The 16,808-nt window shown below is 41.3% G+C and overlaps 1 protein-coding gene across 2 annotated transcripts; it reads right to left on the minus strand.

Moving 5' to 3' along the window:
- Nucleotides 1-1,170: 1,170 nt before the first annotated feature.
- LOC144608008 (Krueppel-like factor 6) lies at nt 1,171-15,792 on the minus strand. Of its 2 annotated transcripts, none has more exons than XM_078425242.1 (4): nt 15,375-15,792; nt 11,039-11,615; nt 7,874-7,997; nt 1,171-2,359 (listed from the first exon to the last, which is right to left on the minus strand). In XM_078425242.1, the coding sequence occupies exons 1-4, from the start codon at nt 15,474-15,476 to the stop codon at nt 2,308-2,310; spliced, it is 855 nt and encodes a 284-aa protein (XP_078281368.1). In that variant the 5' UTR covers nt 15,477-15,792; the 3' UTR covers nt 1,171-2,307. The 2 variants fall into 2 exon arrangements, with proteins under 2 accessions (XP_078281368.1, XP_078281360.1); XM_078425234.1 differs by having other exon boundaries at nt 15,369-15,792.
- Nucleotides 15,793-16,808: the final 1,016 nt, after the last annotated feature.

The raw sequence follows: 16,808 nt of genomic DNA on the forward strand, positions 1-16,808 counted from the left end.
AAAAGATTTCAAATAACAAAATTTTACAAAGAGGTTGGAGATAAACAGGGCTTTTAAAAAGAAACGTGAAACATCAATAATAAGAACAATTTTAATTGCAACCCAAGGTCATATGGTTTCATTAAGGCTCCATTATCCACAGAACAGTGCGGACACTGTTCATCGGCTAGTTAATAGAAAAATAGTACATGGCCTAACCTTTCTTCCAGTGAATTCAACCATTTTATACATATTGCATTAAAAAGCACAAGCTGATTCAAGTTTTTTTTTTTTAACTTTCTGTCAATGGTATTCATACCTAGTGGCTTGTTACAACTAGGTAGAGCATTGCATACACATGCCAAGTTTTTAAAAAATGCTGTAAATTGTCTTCAAAAAGCAGCTGCCCCTATGGTTTTTGGCAAATAAAAAAATGCATAGAAGGGAAAGTTTGCATGTCTCTTCCCTCAAAAACCATGTGTTTGTGTAAACATTTATAGTAACATCCACCCACCCCCCAACCCTCCTAATTCCTCACCATCAGCACCACCAAAGTCCACACTGAATGCAACAATTTAATCAGCAGCAGCTAGCTCCTGATGTTCAATGACTTTTTGTGCGTTTTTTAAAATCACCCAGGCAATTAAAATTCAAGTCAGCGCTTTTTTTTCTCGTCAGACTTCACAACTGCATTTCACTTGCCTGTTGAAATGCATCTCAGCCGGTCCATTGATGGGTCAAATTAAGATATTGCACTCCACAGACAGCTCAATATCTAATGTGCCAAGTCAGCAGGCTAACAAAAGGAAATTAGTGCTAGCAAAGGACCCAAAGAGCCACTTTATCTGATTCATCCCATGCTGGAGTCCCTCCAATGTCACTGTTAACCATTATAAATCTTCCATTTTACTACATTAGGGTTAAAGTGAAGATGCTTTTTCAGAATTAACAGTGCTTTACAGCCAAGCGATTTGTCATGGTCATCTTTAACGCTCAAGAGTACTAGGAATGTGTTACCATGACAGCACATCAATATAATTTTTTTTTAATATAATATAAAAAGAACACCTTCAATGAAATTACTATATACTCAATAGATCATTTTAATACATTATATTCAGTCAAAATAAAAAAATAAAACTAATATTTAATACTTGGGTAGACAAAAATTGGCATTTTGTACTCAGAAAATTAAAGAAAAGTATTTTTTTATTATTGTTTCCATGTCAAAGACAGAAAGAGGCATAGAATACAAGATCATGTGATAGGGAGCCTTAATGGAGCCCAAGTCACCCACAGCCCCCTGTCTGGTGACCCACATGAGATTGCTACACTGACTGCAGCACGGTCACTTTCATAAGGCACCATTATTTCATGTCAACAGTGCATTAACATTTAGAAACCAGAAATTAGTCCTCAGGCATAAATAAAAAGACCAAAATTAGCTGCATAAGTAAATCAGTTGCTAAGCTATAGTGGTATTCAACCAAAAAAAAAGTCGAGGCTTCCTTTACTCTATGTAACATTTGCCCAGACCGATCTTTTTTTTTTTTTTCTCTCCTTTAAACTGCACATCATTGGAATCAAATTGCAGTCCCCAATTACAAAGAAAGTGTACAATCCCCAGAATCATGCAACACCTTTCTGCTTATCATGAAAGTTATAGTTGTGTTATATCCTTAATACACAGCTTATACAATGGATTACAAATTAGCTTTTTTTTTTTGTAGCAAGTGAACAAGGCTACTCGCTCGACACATTGCACATTTATCAGCTGCACCAGACACCAAAAGCTCCTCTCACACGGGAAAGGGGTGGGTCTCCTGTCCAGATTCAGTGCCTTGCTTAAGGCATGGAACAGCAAAGACATTTGGCGGTTATCCCATCTCCAGGCACGTCCCTCTCTCAACTTTTCTCGTTCGCTCTTTCTCTCTCTCTCTCTCTCTCTCTCTCTCACACACACTCATCCAGCCCACTTTAAAGCAATCTTACCTCACCACAAGAAAATAGTCATTGGTTTCCTCATCATACAATCAACCCATGTCAACCATGTTCTCAGTGCACATGCTCACAGCAGGGGCTCGGGCAGCCACTCGCAAGGTTAGGTGCCAATGTATGCATCCAGGAAAGTTACCCAGATGCCGTCCACCACAGTCGCTATGCTGCCTCTCACTCTCACGGTCTCTGAGAACACCCTGACAAAATAAGATCTTGGAGGCTACTGGGTAGGGTGCAAAATGGCATGCTTTGGCTGGAGCATACGTTCCTCCTCGTGTGGCAGTTCAATAGTGAAGCTGAATCGCCATCCGACTTGTACTCTGGACTCTCTCAGACGTGTCTCTTCATGTGAAGGGCCAAGTGATCAGACCTGGAAAAACACCTAGGGGTGGGGTGGGCAAGAGGACAGAACAAGAGAGACGTTACTTTCACGAAAAACAAAGTTCTGCATTCCGAAACTTTAAATGAACTGAAACTTTATTCGAAAGGATTAAATCTGCGCTAATTTTGAGTCAAGGCCAAATATGCTCTCATAGCAACCAAGCACATTGCTTCAGGAACATACGGCACCCACTGATTCAGTAATAAATGAAGAAAATGCTGGAAGTACTCGGTTCAGGCCGCATCTACGGTGGTAGAGAAAGGAGAAGTAATGTTTTCAACAGGAGGCGTTAACTCTCGTTTCTCTACCCACACATGCAGGCCGACATGCTGAGCCATTTCCAACATCCGCAGTTTTTTTTTGGTTTGATTTCCATGGGCATACATTGCTTCAAGGTTGGATCAACACGTTGGTATTCGGTGCAAAGACGAATATGTTTCATCTGATTCCCGATTTTCCCCTCAAACGATCTACACTTAAAAAGCTCATTCTTCCCCTATCCACCCACCTACCGAAACGCACAGTATTTTACACTGGGTCGGGATCAAAGAAATTGTCCAGCACACACTGGGCTCCATTCATAAAATTACTATGTTTTTCCCCCCCAGAAATTATCACATTAATTTAACATATCTGGCACACAAATGAAATATATCTTCAGAAGGAACACATTGAAGGCCTTGCACATCTCAGTGTCAGGCTGTTCCTCACTTTACAACACTTATATATAAATAAATTAAAAAAAGTAAAAATAGATAAATATATCTATACATGCATATTATTTATTCATGTATGCATGTGATACAATATAAATATAATATCTAAATATATTACATATAAATTATATAATAATAAAAATATATATTATATCTAAATATTTACATCATAAAATATATATTTTATGATGTAAATATTAAGATATAATATATATTTTTATTATTATACAATATATACATGTAAATATATACATGTAATTTAATATATATTATACCTAAATATATATACATAATAGAACACAAATATATATTCTATATATACACAGTGCATAATGTTTGGGACAAAGACCCATCATTTATTTATTTGCCTCTGTACTCCACAAATTGAGATTTGTAATAGAAAAAAAAAATCACATGTGGTTAAAGTGCACATTGTCAGATTTTAATAAAGACCATTTTTATACATTTTGGTTTCACCATGTAGAAATTACAGCAGTGTTTATACAAAGTCCCTCCCCCCATTTCAGGGCACCATAATGTTTGAGACACAGCAATGTCATGCAAATGTAAGTAGTCATGTTTAGTATTTTGTTGCATATCCTTTGCATGCAATGACTGCTTGAAGTTTGCGATTCATGGACATCACCAGTTGCTGGGTGTCTTCTCTGGTGATGCTCTGCCAGGCCTGTATTGCAGCCATCTTTAGCTGATGCTTGTTTTAGACCCCTTCAGTTCTCTCTTCAGCATATAAAAGGCATGCTCAATTGGGTTCAGTTTGGGTGACTGACTTGGCCACTCAAGAATTGACCATTTTTTAGCTGTGAAAAACTCCTTTGTTGTTTGGGATCATTGTCTTGCTGTAGAATGAACCGCTGGCCAATGAGTTTTCAGGCATTTGTTTGAACTTGAGCAGATAGGATGTGTCTATGCACTTCAGAATTCATTATGCTACTACCATCAGCAGTTGTATCATCAATGAAGATAAGTGAGCCAGCAACTTCAGCAGCCATACATGCCCAGGCCATAACACCCCCACTACTGTGTTTCACAGTTGACAATAGACAATAGGTGCAGGAGTAGGCCATTCGGCCCTTCGAGCCAGCACCACATTCAATGTGATCATGGCTGATCATTCTGAATCAGTACCCCGTTCCAGCCTTCTCCCCATACCTCCTGACTTTGCTATCCTTAAGAGCTCTATCTAGCTCTCTCTTGCTTTGGTATGCTTTGGATCTTGGGCAATTCATTCTCTCCTCCATACTTTGCTCTTGCCAGTACTCTGATATAATTTAATCTTCGTCTCATCTGTCCACAAGACTTTCTTTCCAGCATTGTGGTTGCTCCTTTAAGTACAGATGCTCCCCGACTTACGACGCTTCGAGTTACGATACTTTGACTTTGCGATGGTGCAAACGGCAGCGACCTGCCGCTCGCTACCGGCCACGTGATCAGGTGTATTAAATGCATTTCGACTTACGATATTTTCGGTTTCCGATGGGTTTCTCGGAACGGAACCCCATCGTAAGTTGAGGAGCATCTGTACTTCTTGGCAAACTGTAACCTGGTCATCCTATTTTTGCGGCTAACCAGTGGTCTGCATCTTGCAGTGTAGCCTCTGCATTTTGGTTCATGAAGTCTTCTGTGGACAGTGGTCATTGACAAATCCACACCTGACTCCTGAAGAGTGTTTCGGATCTGTCGGACAGGTGTTTGGGGATTTTTCTTTATTATAGAGAGAATTCTATCATCAGCTGTGGAGGTCTTCCTTGGCCTGCCAGTCCCCTTGCGATTAGTAAGCTCACCAGTGCTCTCTTTCTTTTTAATGATGTTCCAAACAGTTGATTTTGGGAAGCCTAAGGTTTGGCTGATGTCCCTAACAGTTTTATTCTTATTTCTCAGTCTCATAATGGCATCTTTAACTTTCATTGGCAGAACTTTGGTCCTCATGTTGATAAACAGCAATAAAAGTTTCCAAAGGTGATGGAAAGACTGGGGGGAAAGACTAGGTGCTGAAAGCTCTCTTATACCTGCATTAAGGAGGCAATTAAACACACCTGAGCAATTACAAACACCTGTGAAGCCATGTGTCCCAAACATTATGGTGCCCTGAAATGGGGGGACTATGTATAAACACAGCTGAAATTTCAACATGGTGAATCCAAAATGTATAAAAATACCCTTTAATAAAAACTGACAATGTGCACTTTAACCACATGTGATTTTTTCTATTACAAATCTCAAATGAAGTACAGAGGCAAATAAATAAATGGGTCTTTGTCACAAACATTATGGAGGGCACTGTAAATACATACATATAAAGATCTATTATGTATAAATATATATATATACATATAAATCCATAATATAATAACAATACTTTATAATCAAGTAGTCAACTTCATTGATGGTAAACTGATATCTTTGAGCTATGAAACTATCTTTGTTGACTAGAGGGGCTGCAGTCTTAACATTTATTGTGTTCCCAGCTGAAAGAGCCTGTCTGGTAATGAAGGCAAGTGATGTGTAACAATATAACTAACAGCGTGAGCCCAGAGCATTTAATGCCATCTATTTGACATTTCACTGTTGAGCATTAAATTCATCTTTTTTTTTTTTGCTACGATTGCTTTGCATTTCATTAAAAGCTTTACCATAATATAATCACCACCTGCAACGTCACATTCGGGTTGGCCAGACTCTCAATATTTTGCCTCCCAAGCACAATCTTGTACACTTTTGCTTTCAAAGAATCATGAATCAATAACAAGGACAAACTCTTTGGAGATTTCTTCCCCCCCACCCCCCTACTCTCCCAGCAGCTCAGGAAAATTCCTATCAGCTTTAAATAAAAGGGACAAATGCCCTGTGGAGTAGGAGATTTAAAAAATGCCATGAAGAAAATTACAAAACCTTGACATTTTATTGAGCTTCCAGATAATACGTTTTGGATTATCCGAGTACAACTGCGTAGCTGAAATTGCAGTAACAATTTTACCTCTGACATCTGTAATCGCTAATTTGTAGTGATGCCTGGAAGATTGTTTGCGAAAAGCAACAAGCTATGCCTGGGAACCAACACTTAAAATGGTCCTCCTGTGTATTGGCATCAATTTATTTTTTATTATTGTGTTGATCATCGAGAGTGCTGGTGTTTTGCTTCTTTTATACCACCTGACTCCATCTGTCAGTCAACACCATCTCATCTGCATCCACCTATCACTTGCCAACTTTTGTCCCACCCCCTCAGATCTTTTCACTGGCTTTCTCCCCTCTAGTCTTTCAATCCACAAAGAGTTCTCGGCCCAAAATGCTCAATATATTTGGCCAACCCGAATGAGAGTTGCTGCTTTACAGCGAATGCAGCGCCGGAGACTCAGGTTCGATCCTGACTACGGGTGCTGCACTGTAAGGAGTTTGTACGTTCTCCCCGTGACCTGCGTGGGTTTTCTCCGAGATCTTCGGTTTCCTCCCACACTCCAAAGACGTACAGGTATGTAGGTTAATTGGCTGGGTAAATGTAAAAAAATTGTCCCTAGTGGGTGTAGGATAGTGTTAATGTACGGGGATCACTGGGCGGCATGGACTTGGAGGGCCGAAAAGGCCTGTTTCCGGCTGTATATATATGATATGATATGATATGATACAGATTCTGAAGATAAAAAGCTGGAGTAAATCAGCTGGACAGGCAGCATCTCTGGAGTGAAGGAATGGGTGACGTTTCAGGCCGAGACCCTTCTTCAGACTCTAGATTCTGCCTGGCCAGCCGAGTTCCTCCAGCAGCTCGTTGCTTTTTGGCACGTTGTCGATTTGAGCATTCTCTTTTCTCTTTTATAGTTTCTATTCCTCACCACCACTTCTAAAAACTTATGCAAAGCAACATTCGCTTCTTTTGACTCAGCCATGAAACACTTTTCCCCCTTTTCATGTTTAATTTCATATTTCATGCTATTTCATATTTTTTATGACGGTTGGCATGACGTTCCAATAAACTAACTTGATAAACCGATTTAGTTTCCATAACAGCAACTCTTGTAAGTGACTAAGATTTCAATCACAGGGAATCACACAAAGGTGTAATTGCTTTCTGTCTTAGTTTTGTTTATTGTCACGTGTACCGAGGTACAGTGAAACTTGGATACTTTGTAACTTTGTCAGCGCCTTGTAAGTGACGACTATTTACATACTCTTGGGTATGCAAGCAAAGAATTTCATTGTGACTTGCACATGGTGACAATAAAGTATTAATTCATTCACTTATGTCAGTGTTAAGTCCAGATTTAACATGAAGAGCAGCAAAATTAGCAGGATTTTAGTCAGGGGGTATGGGGAAAAGACAGGAACGGGGTACTGATTGAGAATGATCAGCCATGATCACATTGAATGGCGGCGCTGGCTCCAAGGGCCGAATGGCCTCCTCCAGCACCTATTGTCTATTGATGTTTCCACTGTCATCACCTCAAAATTAAAGGGCACTCTTTCAGAAAGGAGGAACTTCTTTAGTCAGAGGGCAGTTAAGCTGTGGAACTCATTGCCACAGAGGGCTGTGGAGGCCAAGTCAGTGGATATTTTTAAGGCAGAGATAGACAAATTCTGGATTTGAACGGGTGTCAAGGGTTTTGGGGAGAAGGCAGGAAAATGGGATTAGGAGGCAGAGATCAGCCATGACTGAATGGCGGAGTGGATTCGATGGGCCGAATGGCCTAATTCTACTCCTATAACTTGTGAACCTTGTGTGAAAATTTAACACTTAAATGGAAGCTGAGCCCATTTGGATTGAGCGATTGCAGTGTGCCCATACCTGTCACAATGAGTACATTTAAACGGCTTCGCCCCAGTGTGTTTCCTGAAGTGCCTTGTCAGCTCGTCGCTCCGTGCAAATCGCCATTCACAGCCTTCCCACGAACACCTGTAAGGCTTTTCACCTGTGGAAATTGAACATAGGGGCACGTCAAACAGCCGAACCCAACTTGAACCCGGCTCAGAAAACTGCAGCATGTGCTACGTCAAACAGTGCAAAACCTTTTCCATAATAAAGAGACCCCCACTGGCACTCCGAGATACATGTCATTAATACAAGCTGATTTGATCATTGTGCCCCGTAATTTGCCAAAAGATGCTATATCTCGAGCATATTCAAATTTCAGCTAGAAATTAATAGTTGTGGTCTTCCAGAAGCCAGCTGCAGTCATAAATACTGGTGCTTGTTGAGAGAGGGCGAGAGAACGACGTTGTAAAGACATATTGAGAGACAAAGTGAAAGAGAAAGAGGGCAAGGTCACCAGGTTTACGGAATATTGTCATGCAAGCCACGCTGTTGGCTCTGGTTATTCGTTAACAATTGCCAGTTAATCACAGAAACCACTTGAGCGACAATATTTGCCATTTCACCTTTTACTTCAAGAGCGCAAACACAGTGGAATCACATTAGAGTGCTGTACATATGAAAGGCCCTGATGCGCAAACTATTCACAGAATGTTAATAAGCATGTCTGGTTGAGGACTGCCAGCCACATAGCAAGCCATTGGCAGGGGCAATACTAGCGAGTGCTTTGACTGAACGTGATGTCAGCAGAGCATGATTCTCCTGTGCTGCCTCATACATGCCTGTGACCGGAACACAGCAAGTAGACAATGTGATCTTATTCGAAGGTATTTATTCACAAAATGCTGGAGTAACTCAGCAGGTCAGGCAGCATCTCAGGAGAGAAGGAATGGGTGACGTTTCGGGTCGAGACCCTTCTCCGTTCCTTCTCTGCTGAGATCATTCCTTCTCTCCTGAGATGCTGCCTGACCTGCTGAGTTACTCCAGCATTTTGTGAATAAATACCTTCGATTTGTACCAGCATCTGCAGTCATTTTCTTACACTGTGTGATCTTATTCCATCGATTCTGTAATAACACGGCTTTAGAGGTTGCCAATTACAGTACATAAACAGAAAACATCAATTAAACCAATTTCTGAGAATTATATCATTTTTTCTATAGATTCAATCCAACAACATTTCAATTGATTGGCAGTGTGTCTCAACTAACGTCATTTCGAATTTCCTACTGTTATGTTTCCTGAGCAATCAGAGGGGCATTTAAAATCTGTTACGATATTTGCAAGCATTCCAGCGTTTTAAATCCCTATTATGTGTCAGCTTCATGGTCCCACACAGGAACCAGAGCTCAGCCCATTTCCTCGTTCCCTCAGCATTGTTGTATCCTTCCGTGTGAACTGTCTAAGAACAGGGTTACATCGACATTAATGGAGCAAGGCCAGCACGCAGCAGAATGTATCCAGAAAATTCATTGTGTGACATTCCTGACAAGAGTAAGGTTTTCAGAAAAGGCCCTTGCTCACGAGTCATTGCTTCAATGGCTCAGGTTAAGCTAAAATCACACATTGCATTTTCGAGAAGGTCACTTTGAAACTAATTCTTGCCTTGACTCAAGTTATAGGGGGCAGTATTTAGAGTGAGTTTAAAAAAAAAAAAAGGCTACAACACATCCTAAAGCAGGCCAGGCAAGTTATGCACTGGGCTGTTAGAAAGATTTCAAGAATACATCACTAATTTGATTACTTTAAATTCAAAATGATCACACAATAATGACTCTCGTGAACAATTGGTTTCAGGTGATCGAAAGAATCTGCAAAAAACTGCCTACTGCAGTATTTTTGACACAAAGGACCAGGACCGAGTATCTGTCATACGTTGCAGCACCTTGAACGTTACTGAAAAGTATAATAACACGCATTTTTTTAAGCCAAGAGAACAATCACCCTTCTTCATCCATTTACAAAGGGAGCATCTGCAGTATGGATTACCAAATCAGATCAGCAATAGATTTCATGGCAAAGTGACTGCTTCATCAATAATCTTCCACACAACCCCCTCACCCCCCGACCTCTCAAACAGAAAAAATATCTATTCCTTTTCAGCAGTTGCATCTTAAAAAGCAGAAAATTATACCAAGCTGACTTGCAACAAACATGGTCCTGTAAATGATTTGAAGGTGGGATTGGGTAAAGTTTGGTTCTGATGTTATAAACGTTGCATGTCAAAGAGGCTGCATATGATCACCTCGTTTCCTAATCTGCTTTCAGATCCCATGTGACCACAGATTCTCTTTCTAGGGGGAGAAGAGTTTCTGATCAAATGCTCCCCGGCTTGCTTGATATTCCAAGTGATTTAGACTTGATGCAACAACCCATGCGTTTGCTGCATGTTGTACAATTACTCCCCCACCCCCCCCCCCTAGTACTTCATACACATATCTCTGATGCAATGATAAATGATTTGCCCCATCTATGCATGGCTGAATGGAGGTATATTGCCAGTTGCCTTGTTCCCTTTCACCCCAACAACCAAGAGGATCTCTGCTTTTGCTAAAAAATAACTCTCCATCAATTTGCCTAACATTCTTCCTAGAAAGAGGATTGCCAAGTCTAAATGTCATAGGAGGCTGGAATTCACACGTGGGTCCTTTATCAGACTGCCCAACACTTCAATTATACGCCTCCTCGACTGTTGTTCCATACCATGCAAAACAACAAAATCAAAGCAATCATTTTAAAGAGGCTCTGTCTGGGTTTGGGCTGTTTATATGTCAAACAGAAGAGGCCTAGCTCAGCTTTTGCAGGAAAACTGCCCTAAGTGTCATAGAATTACACAACGTGGAAAGAGGCCATTCAGCCCATCACATCTAATGCCATCTCACTTGAAGGAATCTATGCAAACAGTCCTACTTGTCCAGGTGGTTGTGCAAACATGTTATTGAACATAGGCTGGGCATTAATATTCTGCAAGCACCTTCAGATTCAGACATCAAAGACGAATTGCACTTAATGCAACCCTTTTTTTTGTATGGTTGAACCAAAAGGTGAACAAACAAAATTTCAAAATTTTTTTTTGAAAGGAAAGATCAACACCAATTGCTGGATCCACACCTCTGGATCCACATGAAAGCATCTACTAACCTGTGTGAGTACGCTGATGTGCTTTTAGATGTGAACTTTTGGTGTAAACTTTCCTACATCCATTGAACTGACACCAATGGACCCTTCGCCTGCCATCGGGTGACGATTCGCCATTAACTGGGCTAGACTTTTCCAAGGATTTTGTAGCGTTTCCACCACGAATTTTAACTGCATTCAGCTCAGGAGTGTTTGCTGGCGGGTTGCTCCAGGGCTGGGGAGAAGACTCCTTGGCTAGTTCTGGAGACGAGGGAGGAGTGGAAAGAACTGGAGAGTTTACATTTTCAGAGTTCACCAGGACAGTATTCAAGGGATTTGAGGTATAGGTTACCGTGGGCGAAAGTTCCTCAGAGCTGTCCAGAGATTCGCTGCTTACATCTGAGCTCAAGCTGTTAGTTTCCAGGTTCTGACTTTCCTGGGTCTCCTCCTCCAACAAGTTTCCATTCTTCTTGTCCGTTTCATCCTTGTCCCCACAGACCATCATGATTTTGCTCAAGAGGTCATCCTGTCCATCGAATCTAAACTCAGAAGCTGAAACATAGGGCTCACTTTGAAGGTACCGCTCCAACTCCAGGCAAGTCTGAAAGATAGAAACGTGTGGAAGTTACTAAAAGGACACAGTCTCCCCAAAGGTTTTGCCCCAAGCCCTGGAGTCAATCATGAAGACACATCCCAGCTATCAGATTTATTCTGATAGGCTTGTATACACTGGAATTTAGAAGGATGAGAGGAGATCTTATCGAAACGTAGAAGATTATTAAGGGTTTGGGCACGTTCGAGGCAGGAAACATGTTCCCAATGTTGGGGGAGTCCAGAACAAGGGGCCACAGTTTAAGAATAAGGGGTAGGCCATTTAGAACTGAGATGAGGAAAAACTTTTTCAGTCAGAGAGATGTGAATCTGTGGAATTCTCTGCCTCAGAAGGCAGTGGAGGCCAATTTTCTGAATGCATTCAAGAGAGAGCTGGATAGAGCTCTTAAGGATAGCGGAGTCAGGGGGTATGGGGAGAAGGCAGGAACGGGGTACTGATTGGATTGAGAATGATCAGCCATGATCACATTGAATGGCGGTGCTGGCTCGAAGGGCCGACTGGCCTCCTCCTGCACCTATTATCTATTGTCCATTTTGATGTTCTCGTGTCAGTATTTCTTTAACACACACACAATCATTGGGCTAATGGAATCAAGGGATATGGGGAAAAAGGCAGGAATGGGGAACTGATTTTGGATGATCAGCTGGCTCGAAGGGCTGAATGGCCTACTCCTGCACCTATTTTCTATGTTTTTATTTCACCAACAGGGATCTCTTAACTTTAAACCTAGCAAAGCATCCCAGAGGCTGGGTGCCGAGAACAAGGGGGCATGATCTTCAAATAAAGAGCTGGCCATTCAAGGCAGAAATGAGAAAGACTTTTCTTCACTCAGGAGATATGGGGAGAAGGCAGGAGAATGGGGTTAGGAGGGAGAAAGATCAGCCATGATTGAATGGCAGAGTAGACTTGATGGGCCGAATGGCCTAATTCTGCTCCCATCACTTACGACCTTACGAGTTGATAAATCATAATTTTTTTTAAAAACAGATTATTGGGCTTCTGTCATTGACATATTAAAGACAGGGGTCAATAGGCTTTTGGATACTAAGAGATGTGGGTTTACCACAGAAAAGTGATGTTAAAAAATAAAAGATGAAGCACGATCATTTTGAATGGAAGAACAGGAAGAAGGGATCAAATGGTCTGCTGTTTCTATTTATTAAATTACAAAGACGAAAACGCTCTATAAATCATGTTATTTAAACGTACAACGACCAAGCACTTTCATTTTCATTGTTTACAAGAACTATTTGGCACTGGTGCACGACCTGAAAATGTGCTGAGCAGCTTTGCTGAGATCACTAACTACAACATTCAAATTAATTTGAAAAAAAAGTTAGTGAGGTTCTTCTTGACGGTAGTTGACTTGCCTTTAAAAATAACCTTTTTAAAACATTCTAATGTATCTTTAAATAAACAAGACGGCGTCATTATGTCAGTCTGGTCGAATGTAATAACAGAACTGGGATGTTTTTGTATCCCCCCCTCTCCCCCCTCCCATAGCCTGTTTGAACCAACTTTCTGTTGTCTGTTGTAATTGACAACAGCTAGCCATATTTAGTAAGGCTGACACGCAGACAGACTGTATGTAGTAGATTCAACCCTACTTCGATGGACTACCAAACAACCGCAGCTTCCTATGTGTGTGTGAACGTGACCCATCAGCTATTTCAAAAGAATTTCGTGCTCAGGAGTGGGTCTGAGCAGCAAATAGTCGAACTGCAAACGCCTGGAGTGTGTGTGTGTGTGTGTGTGTGTGTGTGTGTTGAATAAAATACAATTTCTTTGTGGCTTTTTAAAAAAAATTTTTAAAGCAACGTCGGAAAGTAACGCTCAACAGGATGCAGCAGAGGAAATTACTCTGGAATGCTCTTGGGAAGTCCCATAGTGCAAAACATTCTCCCCCCCCCCCCTCCTCCTCCCCAACCCAACTCTCCCTCGGTATCTTTGGCAAACAAGGCTACGAGGCCAATCTGCGTGAGTCATCGCGCTGTTTCTCCACTCTATAAAGAATACTTCCTTTGCCTTTCTACCATCTGCACGAGTTCTTCTCTCTCTCTCTTAAAAAAAAAAGGAAAGGGGGGGGTGGGGGGGGTTGCAGAATGGCGTGAGCAACGCTGTTTTTTTTCTTCTTAATCAGTTTTTTTTTTACACCACAAGTTGCTTGCCTCAGCATTTATCAACCGTGTTCACAGCAACCAATGAATCAAAGCAGGAAACTCAAAAGAAAAAAAAAATATATATATATATATATATATGAAACGCATGATGTTTTGCACTTGGAATTTGGGCTGCAATCGACGAGAGACCACACAGATGAAACACGCAGTGTACTTTAAATTAAAAATGTTAACATTAAAATTTAATTAAAATTTTAGATTAAAATTTTATGCATATTTTTACTTTTGAGTTTAATGTCCACTTTGTTTGTGCTGTTTAATTCGTATTGTCTAATGTTATTATTATTATTATTTATTATTATAAAAACATATTTTCTACACAAAAAAAAACATTTGCACTGTTAAGTGCAGATTGATTGTGAAACAAAAAAAATTTTTTTTTCATATGAATCTGTGATCATTTATGTTCCTCATTTCGTATTTCAAACTACTTCATCGGAAATTGGGGAAGACGCGCATTGGCATGGCATCAGAGTGAGGAAGTTTATTCATTACAGACGATGAAGGCCGTTGATGTTAAGGTTTTATTTTCAGAGAACGCGGTTTCAAGTCGAAACGTTACAATTTCGCCTTCAACGCTACAGTCTCCTCCCCATAACCATAACCAAACCTTTTCCAGTAAACACATTAGCTGCAAGACCGAACTGTGTGTTTTTTTTCTCTCTCTGTAGTAAAAATGCCTCTCAAGGCTAAGCGAAGACGAGTTTGGCCGCCTGCCCAAATCCCAAATGCCTGAAGGAAACTACTTGGATCAATTTCAATCACGTACTGAATGTTTCAGCTTCTTTTGAAGAACAGGGGGTGGGGGGAAAAGAGGGTGGTTGGGGGACACATGCAATTACACAACGCAAGGGCTTTAAACAAATTGTTTATATGCATTTCGGCGCTGTTCAAACCATCCCCAGTCTTCGACAAATATGATGAGTATTTGAACTGGGTTTATCTTTGCTATTCTCATGGTAATTTGTGTTATCTCGGGGGAAACATTACAGCGAGCTACTTCAAACAACATTCCTTTCAACTACATTTTGTAAATAGCGAATAGACCCACCAGGATACGACAGGCAGATATATATTCTGGTTGGCATCTCGCTCAAGGAAAAAAAAATTTTTAAGTACAAAATAGCATTACACGTAGGAAATGTGTCTCGGAGATTGTTTAGTGTGCCTCTAATTTATTTGGCAGACTCGATGAGCTGACAATGGTCAATACAGTTCTCAAGTTTTTAAAAAAAACTCTTTTGGCAATTTGACAGTTGCTGCAACTGGCGAATTTGAGTCAGAGGACTGGAGTTTGCTACAAGTATCCCAAGTGCAATTTTTTTTTTCCTGTTTCGCAGCAGCGAGGAAACCTTAGCTCGGTTCATCCAGCACAGAGAGAGAGAGATATGCGTGGAAGAACAGTGAAAGAGAAACAAAATAACGTTGAACATTGCAAAACGTGAAGTGGCTTCAAAAGAGATAAAGATAGCCAGACAATTACATGTCATTTGTGCACGGCGCTTAAACACACACACACACACACACAAAAAAAAATACCCCTTCCTTCAAAATAACTAACATTCACCTGCTGCCAATATTCTTCAAGTGATGCCAGTCCTGAAAAGTAGCCAGTGTCGTGCACAATCTGAAGCTCTTGGAAAATGCTGCATCTCGGTAGAACATCCATGCTGCCTGGTTGTGACCGTAATTGTCCAGAATGTCTCTTATCTTTTTTTGTTTTGCAAAAAAAAACAAAAAGAGTCCTTTTTTAAAAAAAAAAAAGAAAAATGGTTCAACGTAGACGAGAAAGTTTCCCACAGCACAAGTATTGCAAGAGGAGAAGACAAAAAAAAACAAACGAGGGTCGAACCAAACCAGCCAGGAGGAGATAGAGTGAGAGAGAGAGAGAGCCCCGTCTTGTCTCTCACTCACTTCATATACATGGACACAGCGAAGGCAGTCAAGTCAAACGCAGCGCTTCCCTATTGAGAGCTACAGCGGAGCTCGGGCGGCCCCGCCCCCCTCTGTTCCCCAGCCCCTCCTCCTCCTCCCCCCCACCACCACCACCACCACCACGTGACCTCCGGGGCTCACAAGCGCCGCCCCTCCGCCCGGAATCTCCGCCCTGCGTATGATGTCATGGGAGGCCAATGGCAGCGCACGTCCCGCCGGCCCGTCGAATGTAACGCCGTCTCCCGTTGGTCAAGCGCGGGGAGGGGCCACGCCGACGGCGTTCCATGTACCGCACGCCGATTGGCGCGGGCGGCGGCGGGCTATTTTTAGCAGCGTATATATAAAGGCGGGAGCCCCGGGGTTGCAACATTGCAACACCAGACTTGCACCCGGCCGCAGGTTGGGAGCGCTCGCAAGCTGCTGGGAACCAATTTGCAAAATGTAAAACAAAAAAAAAAGGCCAGACTACAAACACTCTTGCCAAACATAGACACAAAATGCTGGAGTAACTCAGCGGGAAGGAATGGGTGACAGGAGGCCCTTCTTCAGACTCCTTCTATCACTCTTGACAACTCTCCAACGAGCTGCCTTCATTCTTTTTTAAAAAAACAAAAAACTTGCAGCCAGATGTTTTGATGGCCGCTGGGCCGAATGGCTTTTCTTTTTTGCTTGCTGTCCCGTCTGAAATTTATCCTTGATCGGACTCTGCTGGCTTTACCTTGCACAAAACATTATTCCACTATTCCCTTGCACTAAACATTATTCCCTTATTCCATTATTCCCTTGCACTAAACATTATTCCATTATTCCCTTGCACTAAACATTATCCCCTTATTCCATTATTCCCTCGCACTAAACATTATTCCCTTATTCCATTATTCCCTTGCACTAAACATTATCCCCTTATTCCATTGTTCCCTCGCACTAAACATTATTCCCTTATTCCATTATTCCCTTGCACTAAACATTATTCCCTTATTCCATTATTCCCTTGCACTAAACATTATTCCCAATCAAGAGTGTTTTAGTGTCGTATGTCCCAGACAAACAATGAAATTCATACTTG

This window comes from Rhinoraja longicauda, chromosome 2 (assembly GCF_053455715.1).
Source record: "Rhinoraja longicauda isolate Sanriku21f chromosome 2, sRhiLon1.1, whole genome shotgun sequence".
NCBI lineage: Eukaryota > Metazoa > Chordata > Chondrichthyes > Rajiformes > Arhynchobatidae > Rhinoraja > Rhinoraja longicauda.